Source organism: Corvus kubaryi, unplaced genomic scaffold, assembly GCF_017639235.1.
Source record: "Corvus kubaryi isolate FWS band 111438036 unplaced genomic scaffold, C.kubaryi_AGA036_p1.0 37397, whole genome shotgun sequence".
Lineage (NCBI taxonomy): Eukaryota > Metazoa > Chordata > Aves > Passeriformes > Corvidae > Corvus > Corvus kubaryi.
Genome location: NW_024581136.1, coordinates 14,434,869 through 14,462,735, shown reverse-complemented (window position 1 = coordinate 14,462,735; position 27,867 = coordinate 14,434,869). Strand labels below are relative to the sequence as shown.

The 27,867-nt window shown below is 39.3% G+C and overlaps 1 protein-coding gene across 13 annotated transcripts in view; it reads right to left on the bottom strand.

Annotated features, from left to right (window-relative positions):
• The window catches only part of PEX5L (peroxisomal biogenesis factor 5 like), a 108,330-nt gene that overhangs the window by 79,521 nt on the left and 942 nt on the right, over nt 1-27,867 (bottom strand). For 11 of the 13 annotated variants that reach the window (XM_042042474.1, XM_042042478.1, XM_042042480.1 and 8 more), the window contains exon 1: nt 27,496-27,861. In XM_042042474.1, coding sequence (XP_041898408.1) covers nt 27,496-27,516 — 21 coding nt within the window. In that variant the 5' untranslated portion in view covers nt 27,517-27,861. Of the gene's footprint in view, nt 1-27,495; nt 27,862-27,867 lie in introns of those variants that run through there. The other 2 variants (XM_042042471.1, XM_042042481.1) reach the window with 1 other exon arrangement.

Here is a 27,867-nt window from a genome sequence, read left to right as displayed (position 1 = left end):
TTAACTTTAATATAAATGATGGCAAAATGCTGTCGTGGGTTTTACCCAGTGTCTTCAGAATCCAGGACATTACAATAAAAGAAATGTGTATAACCTGTTTTCTATGTTATTAATAAGCTACATAAATCAATGGAGTTGAGAATTTTGACTGATTTGGGTCTGACCTATACCCAGCACCTGGACTGAGGTCACTGCACTTTACCTGTGTTGTGAGATTTCTGCCAGACTAGGAAGCAAAAAGCTCTAATTGCCTTTTCTTCCCTGGCACGTGACCTGGCAACCTGTTGTGCTGTAAAATACAATACAGACACAGTTTGTGGAGGGGAAAGCCCAAATTACCAGTGCCTATACTCAAGTTGCCTCTCTGCTCCCTGCTCTGTGGATCCAAAAAGCACAAGGCAAGAAAGAAGAAGATGGATCATGGGTAGCCACGGCCAGGAGCAGCCTTTGTGCTGTAAAGCATCAGTTCTCACTTCTCCCATTAGCAGCAGTGATCAGTGGTCAGATATCAGCATTCTCATTAATTCACCCTCTGTCCTGCTCGTTCCTCTGTGATTTGCACTCGTGAAGCAACTCACCAGCCCTTGCTGCACATTCCAAATCTGATGTTCCCATTTAACCAGCAAGGCATATGGGGTTCTTTGCATAAACATTGTCAGGTGCTTGTACGCACTTACAAGGCAATAATCTGACTGCAGTCATTATCCAATTAAACTGACAGAACATGACAGGAATAGTAATATCGGTGTAACAACTCCAAGGGAGAAGGTGTTAGTCAAACACTGTCTATACCCCAAATACTTTTAAAACTTCAAGAGTTAAGGGGATTTTAATTTTATGCTTATTTTAGGAATTACTCAGTACAGTAAGGTGTAAGTCAGACACCACTGTTAGAGTTTGCAAACACAGATGAAATCTTGTAATCACGATTATGCAAAGTAAGTCCTAATCAAAGTGAATTTTCTTACTTTTATCTTTTTTTGCTTTTCCAAAAGTGAGTTTTGATCAAAAACAAATGATCAAATAACACAGATTCTGATCCACTATGGCATGAGCTGATACTAATTATGGCATTTGTGACATTTATGTAAGAGTGGAGCTCACAGTTGTGTAAGGGCCAGGCTGATTGACAGTGTGGCATCTGAGATTTTTTTTTTATTGCTTTGCTGAGCAGACCGATTTGAAAGGCAATTGGGTTTGTCCTGGGCTTCCAATTTAGAAAGTGTGCTGGAGAGGAAACTGTAATTGAGAAACCACAGTTAGGTGACTGTGTTTGGATATATCCAGACAGCCTTCCTTGAGGGGAACAGGGAGAATGTAAAGGGAAAGGACTTCCCTCTGTTTTCTCTTGCGCTCTGTAACACAGCACATCTGGTCCACAGGCTCTCAGTCAGGGGAAAAATCCTGAGCTTAGCTGGGAGCTCCCACCTGCTTCACACACTCTGTGCCCGTGGTGCTGCTGCACAGCACTGCTCCCATAATGAACCAAATTCCTTCTGATCTGCAAAGACTACTCTGGTTTTACAACTATACAACTGCTTTTGTCCTTGTGTTGGACTCTCCCCTCCCCAGGACTTCAAGCCCATCACTGACTCTGAATTCTAAGATCTGGAACATTAAATGCCACTCTAGTCAGGTGCTGGCTTTCCAAAATATCACTCATGGAGCTCTCAAAAGCAGACATGCACTGAAGATGGACTTATGACTAAAGAAGACACAAGTGTTCCTTTATGTATTTAGGACTTTTCTCATCCTCTTAGATGAGTTGCCTGTGCACAGATCGCCTCTGATACATGGTCCAGTACAGTATCTTGAAGAATATGCACAAATATTAAATAAGCAGCTCAATGATACGTAGTAAATGACTATTTGAGGGAACAAAGCCTCAATGTGATGGATTTTCTGGCTTGCAGTGACAGATCTGATGTCATGCTCTATGCTAGAGTAGTTATATTACTTCATGCTGCTGGCACTGAGAGATCCCAAGCACTTCCATCAGTAGGAAAGGCAGGAATAGCTTTGAGAGTAGTGATGTTCCTTACAGCGTTAAATTAGATTGGACCCCTTGGACAGCTGTTTTTGTTGTTTGTTTTTAGAAGACAACTGGGTAGATTTTAGGATTATCTAATTAGCAAGAGTGAGACTCAGTCTTTCAAGGAGGTAATCTTAAAAAAGTCTTGTTGGTAACAGGACTTTTTTGTAACAATAAGTGTCTTTAGTTGACTGGTGTAACTTAAGCAGATATTTTGAGACATACAATCACTATATACATGAACTATTACAGACACAATTTTTGTAAATATTAATGTCTTTAAATCTCCAATGTTCATGTAGTATCAGTGTTTTCCAGGTGAGTATTATGTAGGAAATAAACCCTCCCTGTGTCCCAGTCTGACGGAAAGGTATGTCAAATAAATTCTTACTGACAAATCTGCAACGAGCAGAAAAATCAGACTGCCTCTGATTTTTTCCAGAGAGCATCACTCATTTCTTTGACAAAAGCAACTGCTGAGAATGGCTAAGACAGCACAACATACATATCACCCAGAGACATCAGCACAGTCTACCTGCCCTCTGCTGACTGCTTGTTTTATATAATTCTGCATATTTTTGCATAATGGGCATGCTATAATTTCTATGAGTACATTTTCGGTTTGGAGATTTGAAAGCAAAATACCTTCTCTCCCTCTCAGCTATGAAAAGCTTCTTCCAAAGTTGTGATTACCATGAAGTTAGTGCTGGGATATACAATTAGGAATAATGAATTAGACAAAGCAGATACCAGTGCTGAAAACACACCCAGCCATGAGCGATTGAAGTGAATGCTGCATCCTGTTCAACTGGGAATGCACTGAGGAATGCAGCAGCTTGTCTGTCTCTTGTTTCTGTCAAGATTGCTTGGTTTTCTGAAAGATGTATTCTGAACAGAGTCTCTTGGGCTTGACTGAGGAATTGGAGCCTCATTCTTTGGTCTGTCCTACCGCACTGCCACGGGAAGTGGTCACTGTCCTCTGCCACCTTCTGAATCCTGCCTGGGAATTGTTTGGAAGACTGCAAGCTCACACAGGGTGAAGGCATGTCAGGGACCATTATGGCAGCCTAAAAGAGATTATTAGAGTCCAGCATCCAGGCCCTTTCCCTGACCTTTTACTAGCATAAATATAACCTGTAGGGTAGCAGCATTCAGCTTAATTTCTCAGACATTGTGCTCGGGATTACTGCCTGGAGGTTGTTAGCCACGTATGAGTTATTATTTTAAAATGAGGCTAGATTTTGAAAAAGGAAGCTTGAAAGCTCTTTGAGGCTACTTTAATATAACTATTTTCTAAATCTGAGAGGTGGAAAAACGCTGCATGCTGTGCAGCTTTCTCTGCTCACAGCTCAGGACTGCTCTCCTTGGTGTTTCTGAACCACTTTTAAAGCAGAGAGACAATGTGTTTCAGAAAGATTTGAGGTACAATTGCAGTACACTGGAGCATCAGGATGAAGAGACTGCAATGTTAAGATTTGTGATAGAAAATGTAACTTGTACATTTGATTAAATTGCTGACCACAAATTGGTTTGTGTTCTAAAAGCATGAATTTGTCAGACAAATTGTTGCTTCGTGGGGGACTGCTGGAGTTTTCTGTAGATCAGCCTCACCCACATATGGCATGGGCCTTACTGGAATTGCAAATGCCATGTTTCCTTGAGGCACTGACTCTTGAAAGAGGGAAGGAACTGACTGAATCAAAAAGGCAGCATTATTGAGTAGGATTCTGGAGTCAGTGGATGGCTGTTTGCATAACCCAGCAACAGGCACTTCATTGATGCAGTAAGGGGAATAGTCTGCATTTGCTCTCACAGGGAGCCTGCTGATTTCCAAGGCACCTAGGGACCTAATTTAGGTACTGAAATTCAGGTATACAAGTTCTGATGTGTTTTACCTCTCAGTCTGCTGTGCAGAATTGAAAAGTGACTTCTTTCTGTACCTTTTATCATTTACAAGACAGAGATAAAACTACTGACCCGATTCCCAGTGACATCCTGGAAATAAGTGAGAATTGTTTAAGATACTCTACTGATAAAGCCTTACACATGTAAGAAGGACAGCAGGTACAGCACTTGTCTCTGCAGCACCTCAGTGCCCCTGGTGATTGCACACCAGCCTCGAACCACACCTGGGCTCCCCCCTCTGCCACTCGTTTCTTACCCCCATCAGCATTTTAAGGCAGAGCCCTTTGACCACTGTCACATCTGCCCTTCTTTGCCTGTGTATGAATGAGATTTAGTGAGTACCAATTTTTTCTAAGTCATTACGGTGATACCAGTAAAAATGGAAGAATTAAAGGCACTGAAAACTCATATTTGTAACATAGCCACAGACCAACAAAACGAGTGAGGGCTTTCTTCTGATCCAAGGGTCTGAGTCCCAAAACAGCTTGGAGGAGACCACATATCCAGGCCATGTCTATAAATCAGCAATGGTGAAATTTTGCAATAATTTTCCTGTTAGGTACAATGTAGCTTGAGGGTCCCCATGTATTTTTTAAAAGACACTAAATCTTATGTGACTTAATTTTCGTTGCATGTATGTGTGGAAAATGAGCAGGCCTTTGCAGTTCACTGGCGAGTGCCTGCAAACCTGGGAGAAATGGAGTTACAGAGATTCTCTCTGCAGCTTTCTCAAGCTAATGCCTCACCCCAACTTTCATTTTGTTTTTCTTTCTCAGTATCTCTTTGCTCACTACTGCCAGCCAGGGAAACAGGCTGAAGCTCACTAAGATGAAGTAGCTGGGTCACACTGCAGAAAGTGCTGATGTGAGGTGTTTCTTAACAGGTTGAGCTGTTTTCCCACATAACCCTGTGTATGTGCTGAAACAATAGATTTTTCTTAGTGTATGTATGTATATGATTCTTGGACTAAAGCTATGGATGTACAGAATAATTTTTAATGGTGGATTTAGTATTTCCTGTCCTATGCCTTAAAAACTAAGTAACTGGCTATATTGTAGTAGCTAATAATTCCCACTGTTTTGAGGTACTATTTCAGATTATATCAAAGGATCCAAGAGGAGAACGTGCCAGGCATCAGTGAATTTAACCACAGGATTTACCTCTGCCAGATGGGTTGGTACTGTCCCTGAGGTGTTTTTATAAAGAGAGGAACTAAGGCACAGGGAACCTCAGAAAACAGGAGACTATATTCACAGGCACAGTTAACCATGTGTCCAGTAATACCCACTCTTCAAACAACTTGGGTTCCCCATAAAAGATCTTTTGTGTATGCCAAGCTGACAACACACCAATAAATATTGGTATGAAATGTTGATTTACTGTTGATTTGCCAGCTCTGTGGTCTGTATGGGGTAACATCCAGCATGACACTAAACGTTCAAGTTCAAGACTTGAGAAAGTTAATAATACTGAAGTCCATACACAGAGAAGAATAATTCTTAGAATTGTTTTGGAGATGATATTCTGGTGTTTGCTGGTAGTTTTGCATTAATATCGTAGATCTCCTTAAATTTTATTTTTCTGGTTATGTATATAAAAGTACATATTTAAATAAAAGCTTGCTTTTCCAAAACGCACTTAAGAATTTTAGCCTTAGTGATTACCTTTAGTGAAGATACAGCTATTGATTATCTGGGGACAAGAGTACTCTTATTATGTAGAGGTTACAGTCCTACAAATTTTCATAACAACACAAAATATTTTTCCATTATAGGTCTATTAGGAAGTGAGAATGGAAATTTTTTTGCAGTCTCTTTCTGTGACCTTCCAAATGATTCTGTTTAATCCTGCATTTCTCTGCCTGAAGCATTAGTCATAAAAGTTGCCTATTCAGAAAAGTTCTTTGCTTCTTCTATATCCAAATGATCTAAACTTCATATGAAAACAGATTTTGATTGATTTCTCTAGTTCATTCTTAAATGTACCATTGGAGATTAGTCACAAAGTTAAAGCCACATTTTCCAAGTAACTGAGGCTGCAGGGCTGAGTATGTTCAAAAGTATATTGGTTGGAAAAGGTTCCTTACACAAACAGCTTTATTTCCCACACAGCTCACATTATCTTCCCAGTTCTACAAGAAAACTTTCTTCTTTAAATACATTTCATATTTTAGATAAAGCGAGAAATCTTTCAAGACACTTGCACTTCAGATTGCTGTACTGATAAAATACATAGGGATTTATTTTAAGAAGTTTCAGACCAGTGCAGCCTCTGCAGTGTGAACTGCAGTTGTGGCCTTGCCCACTCATTGCCATGAGCTCGATGTGCAGATCAATGCCAACGACCAGAAAGTTCCCCCAGCTGCAGATTGGCAAAGAGAGTTCACTGCTCAGTGCTGGCATGTTTGAAAAAGTGGTTGTCTTCCTTCTGGCATCTGCCCATTCTAATTTTTCTTTAGTGCATAAAGCACAAAATATACAGGATCCACCGCTTCAAGTGAAAAGATAAAAGGTCATGTCTCATGGCAGGGTGTTCAAGCTATTTTGTTGGAGCCATTGGAAATCTGTTACTTCTTTCCACTGTGTAGTCACTGTTTGATGTATTGGTGAGTCTCAGGCACCGAATTAACTCCAGCTCACAGTCACTCCATACAGAAAGCACTTTAGACACTATTTTTTGTGGGAGGTGATGGAGTGAAAGTGGAGTGTAAGTATTTAAGAGAACATGTACTATTACTCAGTAAAGTGATTTTTTTTTTAAGAACATCTGTGTTTTGTTAACTCGCACACAGCCATGAGCAGCTGGCTCTGACTGAGTTACACAGGGCAGCCTGGCAGAATCCAACAAGTCTGACATACTGGGAATCACAAATACCTCACAGGCTGTCTGGGTTATTAACATATCCCATTCAGTTTCTGTGAAAACTCTTCAGTATAACTTGGTATGCTGAACTGTCAAAATGTTATTTAAATAACACTGAGGGATGGCAGGTTGGAGACAGGCCTCCCTTAAGCAAAACACCTGGCACTCAGTAGCTATTGATAAAGCTTTTAATTATTTTATCTTCTAGCAATTCAATTTCCAGTATTTTTAACTGTAATTTCACACCTAATTGTAACAAAGTAAGCTTTAAAAGAAAGGGATTCTCTTTCCCTGGGAATTTCCAGGTAACAACTGACACTGTTCTCCACGTGGAACTGTTCCTGTGACCCCCAGCTGTAGCTGGTCACAGGGCAGGACACAGACTGACCTACACTGTGCCCAGTGGGGCACACTGGGAAGAGCTGTGCTGCCAAAGCAAAGTGTCAAGCATTAAGGAGCTCCTCCATCAGCTTCCAAACAATGGCTCAACAGGCACAGAAAGAACAACACTTCTGCCGAGTACTTAGGGGATCCAGGGAAATCTTAAATCAGCAAAATGTGACATTAATGCCACCTTCCAATGAATCCAGTTTGCCCTGACAGCGAACTGGCCAGAATTCTTGTCTGAGGCTTCACTGCTGGCATTCCCAGCTGAGGGGATCCGAGTGGATTTGGTCACACAGTGAGCAGAATGATATGTCTTGATTAAGACTCATTTGAATAGCTTTGTTTTGAGTAAATACAGCTGCAAGGGAAAGGTGCAGGCACACAATCTTGTCGGTGAATTATTATATATCAGCTTTTGCTGCTGGATAAATACAAATAAAGTACTTGGGAGAAAAAAAAAGTTGTTGGTCAAAATGTTAGAAATTCAAGGTAAGGTGCTGCTTTAGCGAAGTCAGGCTGACAGCATCCAGGCAGAGATTCATTGCACTGAGGTCTGCTGAGTCTGTTCTAAATAAAACAAGTAGGGTTTGCCTCATGAACAAGTGGATTCATCTACTGAGTCCCTGCAGAGGGATTTTTTTTTGCCTTTGTATTGTCATGAAGGAATAATAAAAACATCCCTTAAGTCCTAATCCAGCATTAAAAATATATGGTAGATGTATTTCGGTTTGAATTAACAACACTGAATAGTTTCTATGAAAGGAACTAAATGTCATACTGTGTGAAATATATAAGCTTCTGAAATTCAGTATTTCCTAGCTGATTAGTCCACATAAATATTCAAGCATTTAGAAATGTATTTTTCAGGCAAGGTCATTCTATTTTTGTTTTACATGTACACAAAACATTTCCAAATCAGTGCACTTCATTTTGGTATTAGTTTCACAGAAATTACCACTATTTATGTTGACAAATGAGAAGAGAATTAACCCAGGAAACTGATGTCTTCATGGAGTTCACAGGACAGAGGTGAATCCAGAGAATGCAACTGGAAAGCATGAAATATTGCTTTAAATGCTGGGAGTATTGGCTTGGCTATCAGAAATAAAGCAGTGGCAGTGGGGAATATTGTATGTAGTTTCTCCTTTCCACCGAACAGGGAAATGAGAGGTTGGTGGTGGAGTCAATGCTTCTGCTATTCTGGCCTGTGTTTATCACCACCTTGATTTACCATCACGGTGCAGTTTTCCCCTTTCAGCCTCCCTTTGGTCTTTTCTTGGCTTCCAACACTCTCCTGGAGAGAGGATTGTCTCCAGCAATGTAGTGTAGTCTGTTCAGTGTTTTTAAATATTGATTATTCTTCTTCCCAAATAAGGACACACGCTAACCCATTTCTTTCACTGACAAGAACAACTTCCTTGTCTTTTGCTTCCATTCTTAGTGTGGGTAAAAATGGTTCTTCCATGTTTTGCAACTGGTTGAATAACCTTATTACCTTTCCATGTAAAAGAGAGGAGCTTCTTATCTGTAGCCTTGTCCAGATCACTGTTAGTGAGAATTGTTTTCAGGCTTAGAGACTGTCACTCCCTGTTGTGTTAATTGGACTGTAAAAACTCTCATTGGCAGGAACTTTCTGAGAAAATGCTAAAATAGATGTATGATTTAACTACCTCAGAGGAGGTAGAGTACATTTTGCCTACTGTAATACAGAGATACACACTTCTGACATGTGAATAGATTTTAAATTTTCTCCACAGAGCAGCTCTCCTATTATGTGACCTGGCTGTTTTTTCTAAGAGGCGACCATAATTCCCTCCCACAAGACTAAAGGTGAAATCCTGGTTCCTCCAGAGGCAATGGACACTTTTACACTGTAAGATCATTTTGTGCCACATAGAACAAGAGGCTGCTGATACCTTGAGGGTTTTTCCTCCAACTCCTCTAACTGCCACTTCTATCCACTATAAGAGAACTGGAAAACAGCTGGGAACAAGATGACACTTCTGGCTGATTTTTTCATGTGCTTATTTACACAGGTCCTGAGTTAGCTGCACTCTTCATGACTATAAATATAATTTCAAACCTTTTCATTACAGTACAGCTTACCTGAGAATTCTAAAAATATTATCTGCTTTATTATATCACTCTAAGGTAGTTTCTAATGTATTGTGTGTGTGTATGAAAGAAATATGCTGCTGATGCTAAGAATACTCTGAACAGTCCAGAGAATCACTGCTGGAATACCTTGAGCAAGTGATAATAGGTTCCCCATCACTTTAAGCTTAAAAGAGATGCTTTTCCACAGTATGTGCTGTTCCCATTCAAATGATAGTCTTGAAAATCAATTGTGTCAAGTGTGAAGTCCATCAGCTTGTATTATGTTAGAGTTCATATGATATGTCAATAAATTGATCCTTCCAGCCTCAAAATCTGTCAAGGTGCTAGAACACAATTTTTTTTTTTGTAACTTCAGGTCCAAATGTCAAAAGCATTTGCTAGTTTTGCTATTAGTTGTGCACCTCAGTGTATGTTTATTTAGAGCCTTTTCATTGGTACAATGTCGAAGTTCAATGGAAGCTTCTGCCTCGTTTTGTCTCCAGCAGCCACTAAACATTTGCATATAGGTGAAAACTTAAACTACTAAAAATTTCTGTATGATCAGCTTCATCTTTCATTTTTCCAGGAGGCTGAGGTTCTAGAGTAGCTAATATGTCCTCATTTCCCTTACAGCTGTTGTTAAATTGGATTAGAATTTAATCTGGAACTCTTTTGTGTTTCCTCCTTTCTCCTTTGGGATCAACCATATGGAAAATCATAAAATAAAATACCTTGCTTGCAGCAATGAAATAATTTTCAATAAAAAGGAAAATACTGAAGCAACTTTACTCAGTGACTAAAATTGTTCAAATGAATTACAAATGATATCTAAATGAAATTTTAGAAGAGGTTGTCTAGACCTACTGAAAAACAGCATGTTAAGTGAAGCTCTACCTCTCAGCAGAGCAGAGCAGAGTACCACTCTAATCAAAGAAAAGTTCATTCATTCATTCTTCTACATGTCAAATGACTGACTTGAAAAGAAAACCCTCCATGACAATGAATGGTATGAAAAGGAAAATACTAAGCAAGATTTTTTTTTTTTTTTTTGTAACAAGCAGTAATTTGCAGCGAGAGAACCACGGGTTTGCTCTAGAGAGTAAACCACAAGTAAACAGGAAGTGGTGGCTGAGGGCTGGTTTATGGCACCCTTACTCCAAGAAAAATCTTACTCCATTAGCAGCACCATTAAATCCAGCAGTGCTACTCATACAAAAAGCTCATATTCGTTCTTTTAGGTTGTCACATTCTGACACACAGGAATATCGTTCGTAAGAAAGTGGTGAAATGTTTTTCCATCGCTGCTCATCTGCACATTCATAATACATCAGAAATACCTTTTTTCTTTTAGCTCTGTATCTATTCTTGGCTATGAGGTTTTGATACAGAATTCATACAACATCCTGCATCCCTGATGTTTTGTTCCTACCGCTCCCCAACTGTAACTGTCTGCATGTTCCGTTTCGTTATGTACATCTACGTACCGACGTGGTCAAAAGGTTAATACGTTGCAGGGGAGGAGGAAAGGGCTCCCAAAAGGTTATGAAGTCCTTCCCTAAGGACTTCACAGCAGCCATTATACCTATATTCCTTTTAGATGGTAATATTTGGCAACACAGCCGCATGCTTAAATTATTAGATATGCAATTTATATTCCCCTTGTTTGCTCTCAAAGGCTCGCTGTTCTGAACCAATGTACTGCTCGGTGACAGAAGATCCAGATCTCACTGCTCAGCCTCTGAGTGTCTGGGAATGACCCTCTTTTTCCAAAGGTGAGAAAACATTCTGATTCCTGCACCTTACAGTCTCTCCTGCAAGCTGCCTGTTCCTGACTCCCGTTTGCATTTAGTCTCTTTACGACAAAATACAAAATCCTCTTAACCATTTCTTCCCCTAAACTTACCTTGCAGTATTTTGGCAGCATATTAGCTTGCACTGGACTTTCTTCCCTGGAGCCTGGCATCAGAGTCCAAATGAGGTCATTAATCTAAAAAAGTGGAGTGGTCTCATCCTAGCCCTGGTTCCGGAGGGCGCCGCGCTCGGTCCCGTTCCAGTGAGCTCTGCAGCCTGTGCTGAGAGCCAGGCTCGGGGCTTCCACAGCAGGACTGCTAATGGTCAGGAGTGCACAGCTTGAGCACTGCTGTGTCAGTAGCAGGAAGCTTTTACTGTGCCTGGGTTCCTGTCAGTGCTACTAATTCAATCACTTACATATGCAATAAATTCACATGAAAAATTAACAAACACCTAGCCAGCAGCAGTGCCCTCTGTTCATTCTCTTTTTCCTAAAAAAGCTATGTAGCTTTCTCTTAAAATGATTGGATTTAATGGTTTATTTCAGCATTTTGTGAAAAAACCCTTCCTTTATTCCTAAATAGCATCTCAATATTAATCCATGACATTATTTTATTTAGCTTTTATTAATATCTTCCATCAGGTTCTCTTCTAATTACATCTGTATCATCCTTTTAACCAAAAGGGACTGTGCAGATGTCAGGGTGGGGTACAGCTCAGCAGCTTGCAGTGATCTATTCCACTCAAGATCTATTTGATTTGATTCTATTTTCCATCTCTAAGATCCACTACAGATAATTTTTGGTATCATTAGTAGTAATAGCTCTAAAGGCAGTGCAGCCTAATGAGGAAAAAAGAACTCAGGACTCCTTTCTCCTCCTAAACAAGAATCCCTAGGGAACTGAGGTCCAAGTATCATCACATCTTTCCTTATTATCCTTTTTGAGAGACTGGTGATCCTCCCTGGAGAGCTGGTCTGGGATTCTACAAGCAGTAGCCTACAGCTCAGTCAGTCTAATGACAAAGAACTGTGTTCAGAACTCACAACTTAAAGCAAAAACTGTGGTCTTTAACAGCAGGTTTTGTTGAAACTGTCTTTCCCAACACAGCTTGAGAAAAGAGGGTGAAGTGAATGTACACATCCTCTGCCCATGGGGCAGGCAGAGATTCATACGAGCTGTTAAAGCAGCTGGTGACCACAGTGATATTTAGGATGCCTTTGGCATATTCCTTCTCCTGTAGAAGTGCTCCAGCCACTGGGGCCATGTGTCAACTGTCTGGCCCCTCTCACAGCTGCTTTTGGACACTGTAATAAACTGAAAATCACATGGGCAAGGATGTGTCCCAAGTAATATAAAGGAAAAAATCTTAAATTCCAGTGTCCACCAAAGTGTTGCCTCTGAATGTAGTTATGGAGATTAAAATATCTTAATTCTCTAGAAAATGCCTCTTTCTGAGGCCTTTAGCTCTTTCATCAGGTATCAGCCTTTGAGAAGGTTATCTCACTATGTTCTTCAAAGTTTCCAGTTGATATGTGTGCTTATTACCGTGCTAACATCCCTTCCATGCTCCACATAGTGTGCTGTGTTGTTTCTGACAGTCCCCCCTTTATGGCCTTTTTCTTAAGAGTTATTCAAATTGGTTCTCCTTTGAATGAACTCTTCTGCTTCATACCTTTTCACAACTCTGTATCTTGAAAAAACACTTTGAATATCTCAATCAGTACAGTAGTTGGTTTTTTGCAATTTCTCAATACCAGTCGGTTCCTTGCCCTCTTATAATTATCATATTATGTGTTATTAGACTTAGAAAGCCACTCTGAAGCCAAATCACCTTATTTTAGAAAAAATGCCAGGGGCAATACATTGTAATTTTTCTGCATTATATGTGAAAAATGGAGAAACCAGAATAATCTTTCACTGTAAGCAACAGCAAATCCAGCAAGGTCAGCTTGCTCCTGAAGACTCTGCTAGTGTGGCCCAGTGCAGCAAACTGATCTGTGGAAATCAAGAGTGGCCTCACAGCGCTTTTCCATTGAATCTCTTTCTTTTGTTATGGATTTGGAGTATAAACAGTTATGAGGTAATGCACTGAATGAATTGCATTACAGTTGATTAGCCAGGCATAGATGGGATTAGACTGGGACACAGTGATGCAAAAAGATTTGTTGTAGTTTTACAAGAACCAATGGATAAAATCACAGGGGGTTCCTGTGCTATCTGCTAAAATACATGTTCAACCAGCTCTACTCCTAAAACTCTGACCCCTCGCTCAGCTGCTGAGCCTGGCTCAGAATGGGATTTCTTCCTCCTCAGCCCCTCTGGCTGGGGTTCAGTCAAGCCATCCTGCCTCCCTTTCCAGTGCTGTGCTCACGACGCTCCCGACTGGACTTTGCTTCAGAGTTCCTCTGTTGTTTTTAGTTTTCCTTACCCACACCGGGTTCTCTGTTACTGTGGCACTCATCTGCTTCTCTTCCCTCCCATGAATCACTGTTGTGTCCATGTCTTATCAGCAATATGCCAGAAGGAAGAATTAAATTTACTTGACCAGGTTTCCATGTTTTGAAAAGAGCCCTCTTGAATTTGGGATTGCATTATTGTATGTATTTTCCAACTCCCCTACTAATTCAGTTATATGGAGGGCACTGAATCCTGTACTATGTGGTTACACTCTAATTTCTGAGTGACATCTGGCAAAAAGTTTGGATTCAATATAAAGGTTATTTTTAAGAAGACTTTTCATTTTTATAAGACTAAAACATTGCCTTAGTAATTAAAAATAAAAGTGCTCCCCATAACTGGATGAGCATTTGCTTCTATATGTTTTAATACATCTGGAGACCATCCTATAACAATGAAAGTGCTTTTATTCCTGTGTTACTGATAGAAACCAGAAGCACAGTGAGAGTAAGTGCCTTGGACAGTAAGTCCAAGTTCCTATAGAAAATCTGTGGCAATGGCCAAGCAGGAAGTTAACTCCAGATCCCTCTGTAGTTCTGCCATAACCATTGGAGGTTACTCATGGACCCAGGCAGTTACTGGACAAAACCTGCATGTGCCACATACAAACGGAGTGTAAACAGTTATAAATCCTCAGAGTTTAGCCTGCTTCTGTACCTCGTTTCTCTGTGTTTACAGAATGAAGATATCCCTTTCTAGGCTACTTTGAGGCAAGGAATAATGCTTCTGACTGTGAAAGAGTCTTAATAAAATTCTGACTGCGCTGAAATTAATGGTATCTTTATCACTGATTTCACTAGAACTGGGATTTCAGGATTTCACTGGATGGGCAGTAGATAAATATTGAGCAGCATCTTTGTAAATGAATCTTGCAGTATATGAGTAGTTGCTGCCATGGTTCTCTGCCAGTGCTAAGTATTAATAAGAAGGTGACACAGAACAGAAATCTGCAATGGATTTCCTCTGGAAACTATGCTTCTCATATTTCAGAAATTATTTTGCTGTCAATAAACACAAATTCTGAGGGACTGCACAAAACTAATGCTGCAGAGAAACAAATGGTAACCAGATACACTAAATAACTGCTTCTCCTCTTAGTTAGTGAGAACCTGTAAACAAAAATCAGAGCAGAATTAAATGTAATGTTTGTAACATATTTATTTTTCTTTTATGAAAATGATTTGAGGAGAAAAAAATCACAAGTGCAGTTGAACTCTTAAGCAGTGGTTCTGTTCCTTTCCAAGACATGTCAGCTATAAAGAATCAAAAAAACCCATGAAAAAATTTAGAAAGAAAATTGTGTTTGACTAGTAAATCTGGAGTATTTTTCAAGTATCTGCAGTTCTTTGATACATGTGTATTTAATTGTCACAGCTGAAGTGGGAATGATAGTTCAGACATCATCTCTATGGTTTCAAAATAAAACAGACACCAGAATGTGTTATGTAAGTTTTTACCTGCAGATGAGTGTAAATGTTTCTACTGTACTCCTTGCAGACTGCTGTCCAAAATAATGTGCAGCTGATGAAACTACTTCCTTGTCTGAAATGCTAGATGAGACTTTAATTTGTAGAACTCTTTGTTTTAGCAAGAAAGACCAGAAATCAAAGACAGCCTGCTGGCAGTGATATACTGAAAGCACCATGAAGACATCAAACTCATCAGAGTTGAAAAATAATGTTGATTGTTTATTGTGTATTAGTGCAAGCCAAGAATTCTATTTCCTTGTTAACAGAGCTGTATAAAAGTCGCTAAAAACCTTACTAGTCCTTTGTTTTGTATTTGCAGATATGGGAACACTCTGTACATAGGTTGTAGCCTTTTGCTAAACTCAGGTTTGATATTTGTGGTCTCTCTAGTCTGTGTCTATCTTGTCTGGTTGGCCACACCAGTAATATCTGCTCTCAAATTCGGCAAATGACACACAGGATGGAACTTGAGCATGTCTGTGTGCAAAAAGGAATAGTAAGTACTTGCTTGTAAAGTCACAAAAAAATTGCTTTGCTTGGTGCTTAGCAAATATACAGAATCTATATGCAACAACCTGAATACACAGTTTTTCTGTGATGATTAATGAGTCTGAGTTAATTATCTGGAATTTTATTTGCAATTTTATTTCTGGTATTTGTCAATGACAACTTGATAAAAAGGTAGTAAAATTTGGTTTCTCTTTGACAACAATAAAACACTTTGGAAATAAACATTCATTTTTTGTGCAATGGCAGGGAAAAGTACTTATTCCCTTGCTCAGTAAATTTAGTGATATGCTTTTGCATATCTTTGCCTAGCCAATACCCAGTGATCTCACCTATTTGGAAAGTCTTTTGCTGGTGTGACTCTTGAAATTCTAAGATCTGAGTAGCAGAGTACACTACAGCATAGAACTGATTATGACCAAGAGCTGCAAGGCTGTAATGATATTATCAGATTGTGATGGAGTGTTCAGGGACATCTGTCTCCCTGATACATTGTGGGATGCAAATCACAGATATAAGATGGGACAGGAACCCCAGAAATCAGATCCTGAAATACTTTTATGAGCCTAAATCAATTCAGAAATAATCTTCTGACTCATTACAGGGACAGAGCACTGACTCTAAGACGTGGCTTTATGATCCCTTCCAAAAGAACAGTCCAAAGTGAGTTCAGTAGTTTTCCTGACTAGGACTGCAAAACAGAAAACTGAGTTCCCTTATTTAAGACCACATGCTCTAAATAATAACCAATGCATTTGTTTTTGGAGCTTAGGAGAGAAAAGTGAGCCAGTGGTAATTGAAAAAAAGCTTAGTCCTGGCTCATCTGATGTCAGGGAAAATATCTCTGCTGGTTCTGATGGGTTCTATTTTACATCCTTATGCACACAAAATTTGGTTATTATTGAAATAAATTTAAGCCTCCTGTTACACAATGTTGACACAGCTGGTGATTTCCAGCCCCCGGTGCCCACTTGCAGGAACATGAATAAGAGATAGTGAAAGGCTTCGATGTCTCTAACATGAAACATTGAGTTTAGCTGTATGGGAGAAATACATTTCCTCTGATTAAGAAGGTTTTATACGAAGCAAAACCATGAGTTCAGATGAGTGGGAGACTTGATAAGAAAGCTGGCAGAGAGAATATTCAAACTTTAGAGCTCAGGTCGACTCAAAATGATGTCTTGGACTAGGCAAAGTGGCACTAATTTGTCACTGCCTGTGTGGGTCTCAACAGGAGGTTAGTAACACTGTGAAGACAGTCAAGCCTCCACAGCTGTAACAGGAAGATTTTTGACTTCTCAAAGTTGAGTATTTTGGTCTTTCTGAACAGGAGTTGGGGTGTGTTTCTGCTGAAGTCAGAGAAATTTGAGAAGGCAACTTCAGAAGATGACTTTGAAGAGGCCACTGAGAGTGGACCTCGCTCATTTGCACAAATATCTAAAGAGATGGGGCCAAGAGGATGGACCAGGCTCTTCTTGGTGGTGCCAATCAATCAAACAGGAGGCAACTGATGCACAGGAAGTTCCACCTGAACATGAGAAAGAACTTCACTGTGCAGTGACTGAGCACTGGGACAGATTGACCAGAGAGGGTGTGGAGTCTCCCTCACTGGATATACCCCGAAAGCATCAGGACACAATCCCGTACCCTGTGCTCTGGATGACCCTGCTGGAGCTGGGAAGTGAGACCAGATGATCTACTGTGGCCCCTTCCCACGTGAACCATTCCATGATTCTGTTAAGACAAGGAAGGTGCTGTTCCTGGGTTACTGAGGTTCAATCTTCTGGTCTCATAGGCAGCATGTCATACCAAATCTCTCAGAAACTGTGTTTCATCTTTAAAGTAATTCGTTCTTTTGCTTCCACTATTCCAGTTGGAAGGCTATTGGAAGTCTTGATTGCTCTAATGATCAGAAACTTTCTTCTAATTTCCAACCTAAATTTATTCACAGCTGGTTAATATCCATTTGTTTCTGTGCCAGTTTTGTTCTTAGCTAATTTAGGTTTTTCCATATCTGGTGTTTATCTCCCTGATGCATTTACATACTGTGATTATGGTCCTGCTGAGCTGTCATTCTGCTCAATGGAATAAGCCAAAATCTTTTGGTCTTTTCTTGTAAGATAGACTTTGCCTTCTCCTTGATCATCCTTCTTTGGACCTGTTTCCATGCCTCTCTTCTGTAAAAGATTCTCAACTGAAAATCTGCTACTGGCATTGTCAACTGGCACTGATATTTTCCTGACTATTCTGGAAAAAACTCTTCTAAAACTAGAACTGCATCTGTCTTTTTTATGGATGTATTTTATCGACAACTTATAGTCATTATGTATGTGCAAGTTGTTCTTCTCAGCAATTTCTATATTATAGTCCATGTCTTACGGTAGGTTTTTTGTTATTGATGATCAGCACTATACTGTAGTGTTAAATGAAATCATATTTTTATTGTTGATCCTCTGTATAGTGACCAAAACTCAGCAGTACTGAATCTTTCCCAATATTGACAATGTTTTCCAGCACTGAGTAATCAACAAATGTAGTCACCATTTTCCTGTTTCTGCTACATTTATGGATGAAACATCACAAACAACCACTTCCAACAGTGATCCACAAAAACCTTCCCTATTAAACTTTCCTCAGGCTGACAGTCCTTCCTTTAATGCTCTATTTTTCATTTCCCCATGAATGAGTTTCCTGCCCTCTTTACAGATTTACTACTATTCTTTACTTTCTCCAGCTTCACTAATAATTTCTTTTGTAACACCATAACAAATGCTTACCAAAGGTCATATAGATCAAGTCAGTTATACCTCCCTTGCCTAAAACCCCGTTATGATAACAGAAAATGCTGTCAAGTTAGTTGGACATTATGTTCTCCTGATAAATTCAAATAGCATTTCTTTCTTTCTTTTTTTTTTTTTTTCTTTGTCTAGGTATGTGTAGTTTTCCTTGAAGTCTGTTCCATAAAACCTTGGAGATTATGGATAGCCATATGGATATCCGGGCTGTTAGCTGTCTTACAACTTTTCTCACCTTATCTTAAATCTCATATATTTTCTGTTGTTCTGTTCAGATTCATAACAAGAATATATTTTCTTGTTATGAATAAGAAAATATAACATATTTTATACCAAGTCTCCATTTAATATAACACATTTGTAATAGCTGAAGAATTCAAACCCTCTTAAACATTTTGGGTTTGCACCATAAATTAGGTTATCCATACTACAGATGCCACTTTGAGTATGTTTTGCTCCCCTCCCCCTTTTCCATCAGATAACCAAAAAACTTCCAATGATTAATATACTTCTAAGATCTAAATAAGCTTTACTTTAGGCACCTTATACTTTTTCCTTCTGCCTATGAGAAACTATCTCCATTCCCTGTGTATTCTCCATTCTCTGTGTCAAGGCATAACCTTAACAATTTAACAATTGAAAATATTAGTTCTGAAGCTTCTTACAGAATTTTTGCCCATTTTCTTCGGGTCCAGGTTCTTAACATGACCAACACCTTTGGTTTTCTGTCTTCCCTGAACAGCATGTAATCTTTTATCGGGAGTGCTCCAGGGATTACTGCTCTTTCACTATTTCCATGTAGTATCTAGCTGTCTTCTAATAATTCAGATTTCTTTTGTTTGCACAGGTTCAGGCAATTCTATGCATCCGTTCCAGCTGTATATAACTTGCCATGTTGTGTGCATTACCTGGATTGAGTAGAGTGGTAATATTAAAGACGTTTTCTACTGTTCAGAACAAAACCAGCAGTCACTTACTTCCTGGTTTCCATTCCTTAGCACTGTTTTCTCTGTTGTACATCCTAATTTTCCCTCTTTCTTTTATCTATCATTCTTTCTTGTGCTCCTTTTTCAAAGCCTTCTTAAAATTGTCCTGGTTCTTGAAAGGAGTGTTAGACAACATATAGCAGAAGATGAAAGATCTCATGTACATCTCAAGCCTGCAACTGGAAAATTATATTCCTTGTTAAACTTCCATGAATGACAACAGAAATAACCTGTCACTTTGATGAGACACATGTCAAGCTGTATTTTTTATTTCATTAATCACTTCTGTCACATTTCTGTCATTACTCCTATGACAATGGTGTCCAAGATCATATTGAAGACTAAGGCCATCTTCTACCTAGCATAAATAAAATGAATCTGTTCTTTTGTGTAAAACATGATTTTTTTTTTCAGATATTCCTATTAAGATTTTAAGAGGCTCTGACAGATTACTATCATATAAAAATGTGATGTTTACTCTCAGTTTTACATAATACTCAGAAGTACTCAAGAAGCTTCTATTTACTGTGGTCTTCGTTTATTCCTACATTAGTATTAGCAAAATTGACCATAGGAAACTCTGTGAAGTTAAACTCTAATATTCAGTATTACTTATCAAGAAATATATTTCTGTATTTCAGAGTAGACTTAAATGGGCAAGTATTTCCCCTCAACTGATTTTTAATTAACAATGAATAAGAGTTCCTGGACCTTTTACTGATACGCCTACTAGTCAGAAAATGCTGAATTTGAAAACGTATTTTGTGACTGCTTTCCTGCCCCTATCCAGGAAATGCTGTATTCACTACTTGACACTGTAGCTTTGGAACCTGACTGGTGACGTTGGGAAGACAGAAATTAATGTGAAAAAGGCTTGGAAGCAAATTACTCTGTTTTTTACATCAGTGTAATTTCCAATTAGATTCACTGATGTAAAGGTTAAGTTACAGCTGGCTCTAATCTTGTTAAGACAAATTTTAAAGTTTGTTTCCTCAGCTTTTGAAAACTATTAAGGTCTATAAAGCCAAATGATTGATAGTAAATGCATGTCAAAATAATTCTGAAGGTCTCATTTCTAAATGTCAGTGGACAAGAGCATCTGAATTTCTTTTATGTATCTCCTAACAGCAAATGAAGTCTTAATGTAATCAAGAATGGTAATTTGTCTTAATTCATTGCACAGTACTTTTCTTATCACACATGCTTTTGTTGTTCTAAATGCATAGGTGCTACTTTGTTCCAAATGCATATTTTATTGAAAAATGCTGTCCAAAGGTATTGGTAAATTGTATTCAACACCTGTATCGGGATAAGAGGTATAAAAAGGAAATTCTATGAAATGAACAGTTCAAGTTACCAGAAGACAGTAGACTGCTCTAAGACAAGTGAACATGAAGCATTAGAGTGTTCCACATTTTACAGAGAAACTCACAAAGACTTTAGTGTGGCTCTTTTCCTGTAGGGATTGCCAAAATAGAGAAGCATGTGAGAAAAGTGGGTTTATGGGCATAGGGCTACCTTGCAAATGTTGTAGATAAAACTCAGGTGTTTTTTTTAAACCTGGCTACTTCCCTTCTCGTGGCAGTCCCCTATTGTTTCCTAATCTTCATACAGTTTGTGAAGAGGGAGCTCTGCTGGTAACCAAATTTTTCACCATCAGTTCACTTCCTTCTACTTGTGGCAGTGAGTAGACCTTGGCTGTGGAACATTTTTGTTTTGTGACCAAGTGCTGCTGAGAGGGGACTCGGCCCCTGTTGCAGGCAGCAGTCATGGCCTGGGCGAGTTGGGTGCCCTGCCGTGGGCAGCAGGAAGGAAAACACAGCACAAATGTGGCAGGAGGCAAAACGTTTCATGAAAGCCTTCAAACTCGAGCAAGGAGGAGAAAATCAACAAACAGGACAATGAGAGGCAAAGCAGTGGCAAATCTGAGTGTCATGACAGGCAATGGAGAAGTAGAGGAAGAAAACTTAATGCTTACATCTACTATGCCAACCTACAGAAGTTCAGCACAACCCGTTTTTTGAGAGGAACTGCAGTAATGCTGACACATGACTAATCGTGCAAAGTTTGGGAAAATCACCTTCGGGGGCTACCATTAAACTTTGGGTTGTGATTTGCATTTCTGGGCATGGGTAAACTGATGAGACATGGATTTTTTTTTCCATTGTGTATAATGAGTTTCACTTACTTGATATTTTAGAATTTATTTAAATGCAAATAAACCACTGGAAGTAAAACTCATGTACCAATGACTCAGAACTTCAAGAGCCTGAGAGCAGAGCAATGAAATATCAGACTGTTTATAATAATTCTAACCTGGTAGAAAAATTTGCTGAATACAGTCTTTATGATCCTTAGGCATTTTATTAGTAGTATTACTGGACAATGATGAAAATCCACAGCTACAGAAAGTCACCTCCTAGTTTACATGCCATGACACTGATTTGGAAGACAAGTGTTTCTCTCAGTTTTGCAGGATCACCTATTTCTGAAATAGACTGTGCAAAATTAGATTCTGTGACACAAACAACTAGTACGTACTTTGTGCACTGGGTAGATTCATTCTAAGTAGTATTTCAATGTTTTTACCTTTTTCGTGTTTAACTTTTGCAAAAAGAGTAGCAAATTAAGCTGGATAGATGATTTTAAATGGACCTGGTTTGTACATCAACACCTTTTTTTTTAAAGCTTACTTAGATACAAGACTATTATAAATTACAAAACATCCTACAGCCAAGTTATGAGACTGCATTTCCTAAAGTCTAAATTTCCATATGCGTTATTTTTTCCATCCTTTCATGCCCCTTGTTCTATTTGGACAATTCCTCCTGATCCACCTGGTGGACTTTATCTGAACTTTTTATCCTCCTCCTTTGCATAGTAAATTGTGACAATAGTGGTAGATAAAAAAAAGAAAGTACAGCATGATTCTTGAGTAAACAGTGCCTCTTTGGTGAAAGTTATATACTGGGTTTAGACTAACATTTATATTAATATATGACAGAGACTACACTAAGGACTGTTGTTTTTCTATGTTTTGAATGAATTTAATTACAGAATAGAGGGGTGGATCCTTATCTAGTTAGTAAAAGTTCTTCCTAATTTACATCCAGTAAAAATATAGCACGAGCCAAGAATTTCTGAGCCTTTGCAAGATTTTCCACTAGGCTCTTGTAAAACTGCCTAACAGCTTCATGGAACACTTCTCTCTACCAGCATTGCAAATGCTCACAATTTTTACAGTTTCTGTCTGTGCCTTCGCCAAACACAATTTATCATCTACTTTCTTTGAATGAACTTCATTCTATGAAAGTGAGCTCATTATTTTTACCTTTTTTTCAATTTATAAGCAGTTCATAGTCTTGATGTTCAAAACTTGGTAGAGCTGCTACTAAAATACTGGAAAATACCAAGGCAAAATAGACAACATACCACCATAAACACTGCCCTAGTATTGTGAGTACTTTTAGAAAAGAGTTGTAATAATAAAATATTATCAGTTTATCATAATGGAATTTTAGCTAGGCTAGGAGTTATGAATCATAGACACCACTAAAGATCAGTTAGGATTCCAGCCATGTGCCCAGATTTTTAAAATTTTGTAGCTTAAAGTTATTAAGTTTATGTTGACATTACAGCTGAGAGGAGATTCAATTTAGCATTGAATTCAATTTTACGTTGTGCATATTCTTTGTAGACCATTTTATTAATGTAAAAATGAACATTACTTTCTTTTTTTATTCACAACTGTTTAATTGCTTCGGGGTTATTTATTTTAGGTAGCAGTGTATCCAACACTGTATTTTTAATAGGTTACCAAGTAAACCAAAATGGGATTTGCATCTGCAGTTAATCGTGAGACTGTTCTGCTTCCCTTTTCTCAGCGAGTTAGTGTGTCTTAAATGCCAAGAAATCAGTATAAAAATGTCTTTTATAAAATATTTAGCAGTGCTTTTCAGGCCCACCAAAACATGTGAAGCCCTTGAGGTTCCACCTTGCAGGAATTTTCATGTATACATACTTATTTTTTTGCAGACCCACTACGATCATACAGGTATGTGTTTGACAACTGAAATCTTACTGAAACGTGAATGATTAATATGGATTATTTCATGTAAATACAAAGTGCCAATGGTAGAATGTTAAATATCACAACACAAAAATTAAGGGCATGAAGCTGATTGCCTATGCAATCAAAAGTTTAGGAGACAAACTATCTGATCTGGAACTTGGCCAAGGCATCGTGACTAACAAACCTGCTCCTGCAAAAAAGCGCCAGAGGAACTTTGATACCCCTGTGTGGTCAAGATTTGTGCTTTGTCTAAATTAAGACATCTCGAAACACAACACTACCATATGTAAAATCCCATGCCAACATTTGGCAAAGCACTTGTTCTGCTCAAGCATTTGTGCTGGGGAAAGCAGACTAAATACAGCATCAGGGCAAACAGTTTTGAAAGCATTTATTTTGAATTTCATAGGAAGTCAAATGCTGTGCAAATCCCATTCTGTGATTGAAATTTGCCCCCTGTTCATTTATAGAACTTTCATAAAAGTCAACAGGAGGTCTGGCACCAGGTCTACAATATACTGTAAAAACCTTAAAACATCTTATAGTTGGTTGTTAAAATGACAGACATTTTAGAGCAGTGATTGGGGGTTGAATGTTCTGCTTCCATCTGGTCTGCTACTGTTCTGTTGTAGATGGAAAACAGCACACAGGATTGCACACATTATCCTAAGAGACAAACACTCTCTTTCACCTGTACAGTTTAGCTTTTAGACTTGGCTCTTCTGCCTCATCTGTGAATCCCAGGGTGTGCTCCTGTCCCAATCAGGTTCCATCCAGTCAGAGCCTACATTTACTGAATTAAACAGGACTTCTTACATAACTGAGGTTGTACATTTGTAGACAAACAGCCCATGCATCTCATCTGAAGCTCTCTTGCTCATGCAAAAGCCTCACCCCTGGGGCTCAGGAGGCAGCTGGAGCCTCAGGACCCACGGCAGTCCCTGCTCTGCTTCGCGCGGTCACTGCGCAAACCGAACTGGTCGGTAAACAGAGCAAAATCAAATGCTAAAGCTCATTATGATGGTGAAATAGCCTGGAAAGAGCTCCCGTGGCACTGGACCTCTCTGCATCCTAGTGCTGGTTGTGGTGCTGGCTCTCTGGAAGGCCACTTCACCTCTTTCCTGGTGTTCTACCTGAAAGCGTGGGGTGCACAAGTATCACAAAAGCAAATGCTACAGAAAGGCACCTGGGAATGTGGAGGCAGGACATAGCTTCCTTTGATATCTTTTTTAACTGCCTTTGGTATTTCGGCTTAGGACCTCTCTAGTATTTCTGTGTTGTGAGGCTTCATTTAGAAAATAGTAAGAAGAAAATCTAAACCTAGGTCTTTGGAATAAACAAGGTGATTTTCTGATTTTTGGGAAAAAAGACCCCAACAAACCTAATCTCTGTACTATAAACAAAATATTAAGAAGAGATATGCACATTATGGCCTGATGTAATAAAGTAGTTTCAGTGCTGGACTTCAGCAGATCTTAAATGCAAAGTATATTTAATCTACTTGTACAATTTATTGAGCTTAGTCAGAAATTCCCCACTGAAGCTGATAAGGATTGATGCCTCTCCAAGAGAGGTAAATTCCCAATCTCTGTAATTATGCTTATTACCTTGTTACAGTTGTTAGGTTTCTCCCATTTTAGAAGTATTCCAAGAATTAGCTGAGTTACAGCAGCTTATTAGTGAAACATGGGCTCTGCAAACATCTTTTAAAATAAATGAACTACGGAATTTATTCTGCAGGTTTCACTTTTACATCTGAGAACAGAACAGTAGGAAAAAGGGAAATGATTACTGGAATTCTAAGTCAGATCCTACATTTGATCCCAATAACTTCAGAAGAACAATTGCTTTAAAGAGTGTAGTATCAGGCATTATATCTTGGCCCATCATTTTGCATTTGGATGTAGCCAGGTAGTGTAGTTTACCCAGCTAAACATTACACCTTCTCTTCAAGAACCGTAAATTCTATTAAGGGCTCAGTGCCTTAAAAATGAGATTATTTTCGCTTAGGAGTCCAGGGTGCTGACTTATGTGTCTGACTTTATCCACCCCAATTGGGACGGGTTTATTGTTCATCTTATTTTAGATTAACAGGTAATGCAAACAGTTCTCCCTAAATTAGTACAAGTCTTACAAAAAGTCTTGGGATAGTAAGAAAGGACCTGTAATGCCTAAAATATGCCAACATTTTTCTTAGCATGAGGTTTGATACCGTATTTGTATGGTAACTTAGCTTATGTTCCAACATGGTTTAATAAACATTACAGTAGGTCATTTCATTGCAAAGAAATTAGCGTTTTATTGTCTTTGTCTGACTCATTTAAAGGCTCTAATTAAGTATATACTAAACATGAAAATCTCTCCTAAGGCTTTAGGCTTTGTAGATGTTATCTGAAGCTCATTAATGCTTCCTGTTAGGATAAAAATATATTTAAAAGTTTGGATTATGAACTCAGGTGGGCTTTTGTTTTTCACAATTACAAGTGTAGTCAACAGGAACAGTATTTTTACTTCAGCAAGCCTTTTAAGAGAATTTGGTTAGAATTTAACTATATTTGGGCTAGAAAAATAAAATTATTTTGAAATAAAAAATTTATAGGACACCAGTCACAATATATTTGCATGCTTTGACCTTATTTCCTATTGCAAGTTTGATTTCAATCTTTTGATGACTCAGAAAATTTACAATGCTGTGAGACACCTCAAGATTCCATTAGATTTCCTTTTATAAAGTGTTGTATGTTTGTTGAAACCTCGCAATATATAACTCACAGCAAAGAACTTCTGCTTTCTTAAGGATGTAAATACCTACTTGGCAATGTCCAATTCAGTAGCATTAGTTTCAGGACTGATTTTGTGTTTTAACCTTATTATCAGAAACAAACAGTAACATGCATATTCCCTCCATTGATTCACCTCTTGTTAAACCTGTTTGCTCTCAATTACAAGCGGTATTATGACACATTATTTCTCACTGCTGCGATCAGGTAACACAAACATGAAAGAGTAACTGGTATCATTCAGCTCTGGAAGGTAGTGCTGAATCAGAGTCCTCTCTTAACTCATGTATATCGTGCACAACCCTGGCTCTGACACTGCCTGATGTCCCCGATGACCATTCAGTCAGTATTTAAATGCTGTGCAGTCACACCAAACAGAAGTGGTCAGCTCGCACCTCCTAAGGCTGCAGTTCCTCTCTAAACAGCCTCAGTGCTAACAACACCACATCAAGGCTGCTGCCACTGTACGTGATAAAAACATTTGATCGTTCCTGGCAATGAACACAAAGCCAGACTGGGTCCAAAGCAAAAGAACAAATCTGGGAGATCGGTGTAAACCTTTACTCCACTTTGATACTTCCTCCTTCTTCAAAACAGACTTGGCTTTCCAAGGAAGAGCCATGTGAAGGAGAGCGGGAGTCAAGGTTAAAGCCACCAGGTCCAAGGCAGTAGAATGTTTTTACGGAGGAGGGGTGTATTCTGCCAAGGCGATGTAGATCAGTAGGATCATGAGACAAGATTTCTGCCTAAAATCTTGAAGTCTCTTTGCCATGTGTTTGAATTCATTCTACAAAGTCATTCCGTGGCTTAGCAAAATCAATCCTCATCCCGCGTCGGGAGGGAAGAATAGAAATCCATCACCTTTAAACACAACACACTGAGCAAATCGACAGTTTGAGTGTGGTGTGAAACCTCTGCAGATTTTGCAAAGCAAGTGCTCTGTCTTTTCCCTTATTGTTTGCCCTTCACTTGACATACAGGATGGGATGCATCAAGAGGATGGCAGGAGACATGTGTCACTTAAAGCATGCCATAACAATGTTTGCCCTGGAATACTCCCTTGAATCTGTTTGAACAAGCAGGCATCATACACGGAAAAATACACAAGAGAACTTCACCTAGTTACAAAGTTGACAGAACCCCTTTGCCATCCTTCCCCTTGAGCAGCGCCAGCCGCAGGCACGCTGCTCGCTTTGGCCCTGAGCTGAAATGCCACGGTCACACTGTACCAGGTCACTTGTTGCACAGTGCCAGGGTGGCATCTCCCCTCCGCTCAACCCACCGAAACTTCCCAGAGCCACGTTTCAGCGGAGCCCGCTCCGAGCTCGCCGTGTGCCGCCTGCAGCCGCTTACCTGCATGTGTCCCTGGTACATCCTGCCGTGGCTGCTCAGCTGCCCCTCAGGCCGGCAGGTCGGCTGTGCGCTGCGCTGGGGGCACTTCTCCCGGCCGCTCGACTACAAGAAAGAAAAAAAAAAAGGGGAAAAAAAAAAAAAAAAAAAAAAAAAAAAAAAAAAAAAAAAGCCTAACCCTGAACGAGCTATTTTTGGCTAAAGCTCCGTTTGTCCTGGCAGCTCCTGCACTGGTTTCAGTAACCCAGAGCTGTTTTCCGCCCTCCTCTTGTCTCGCTGCCTCCCTGCCTCTGTTTCCCCCTGCGAGGCGGTGCTGGCACTGCCCAGGAGCCGCTGCTCGGGGGTGCTGGGCAGGCGGGCGGACCCGGGCAGGGC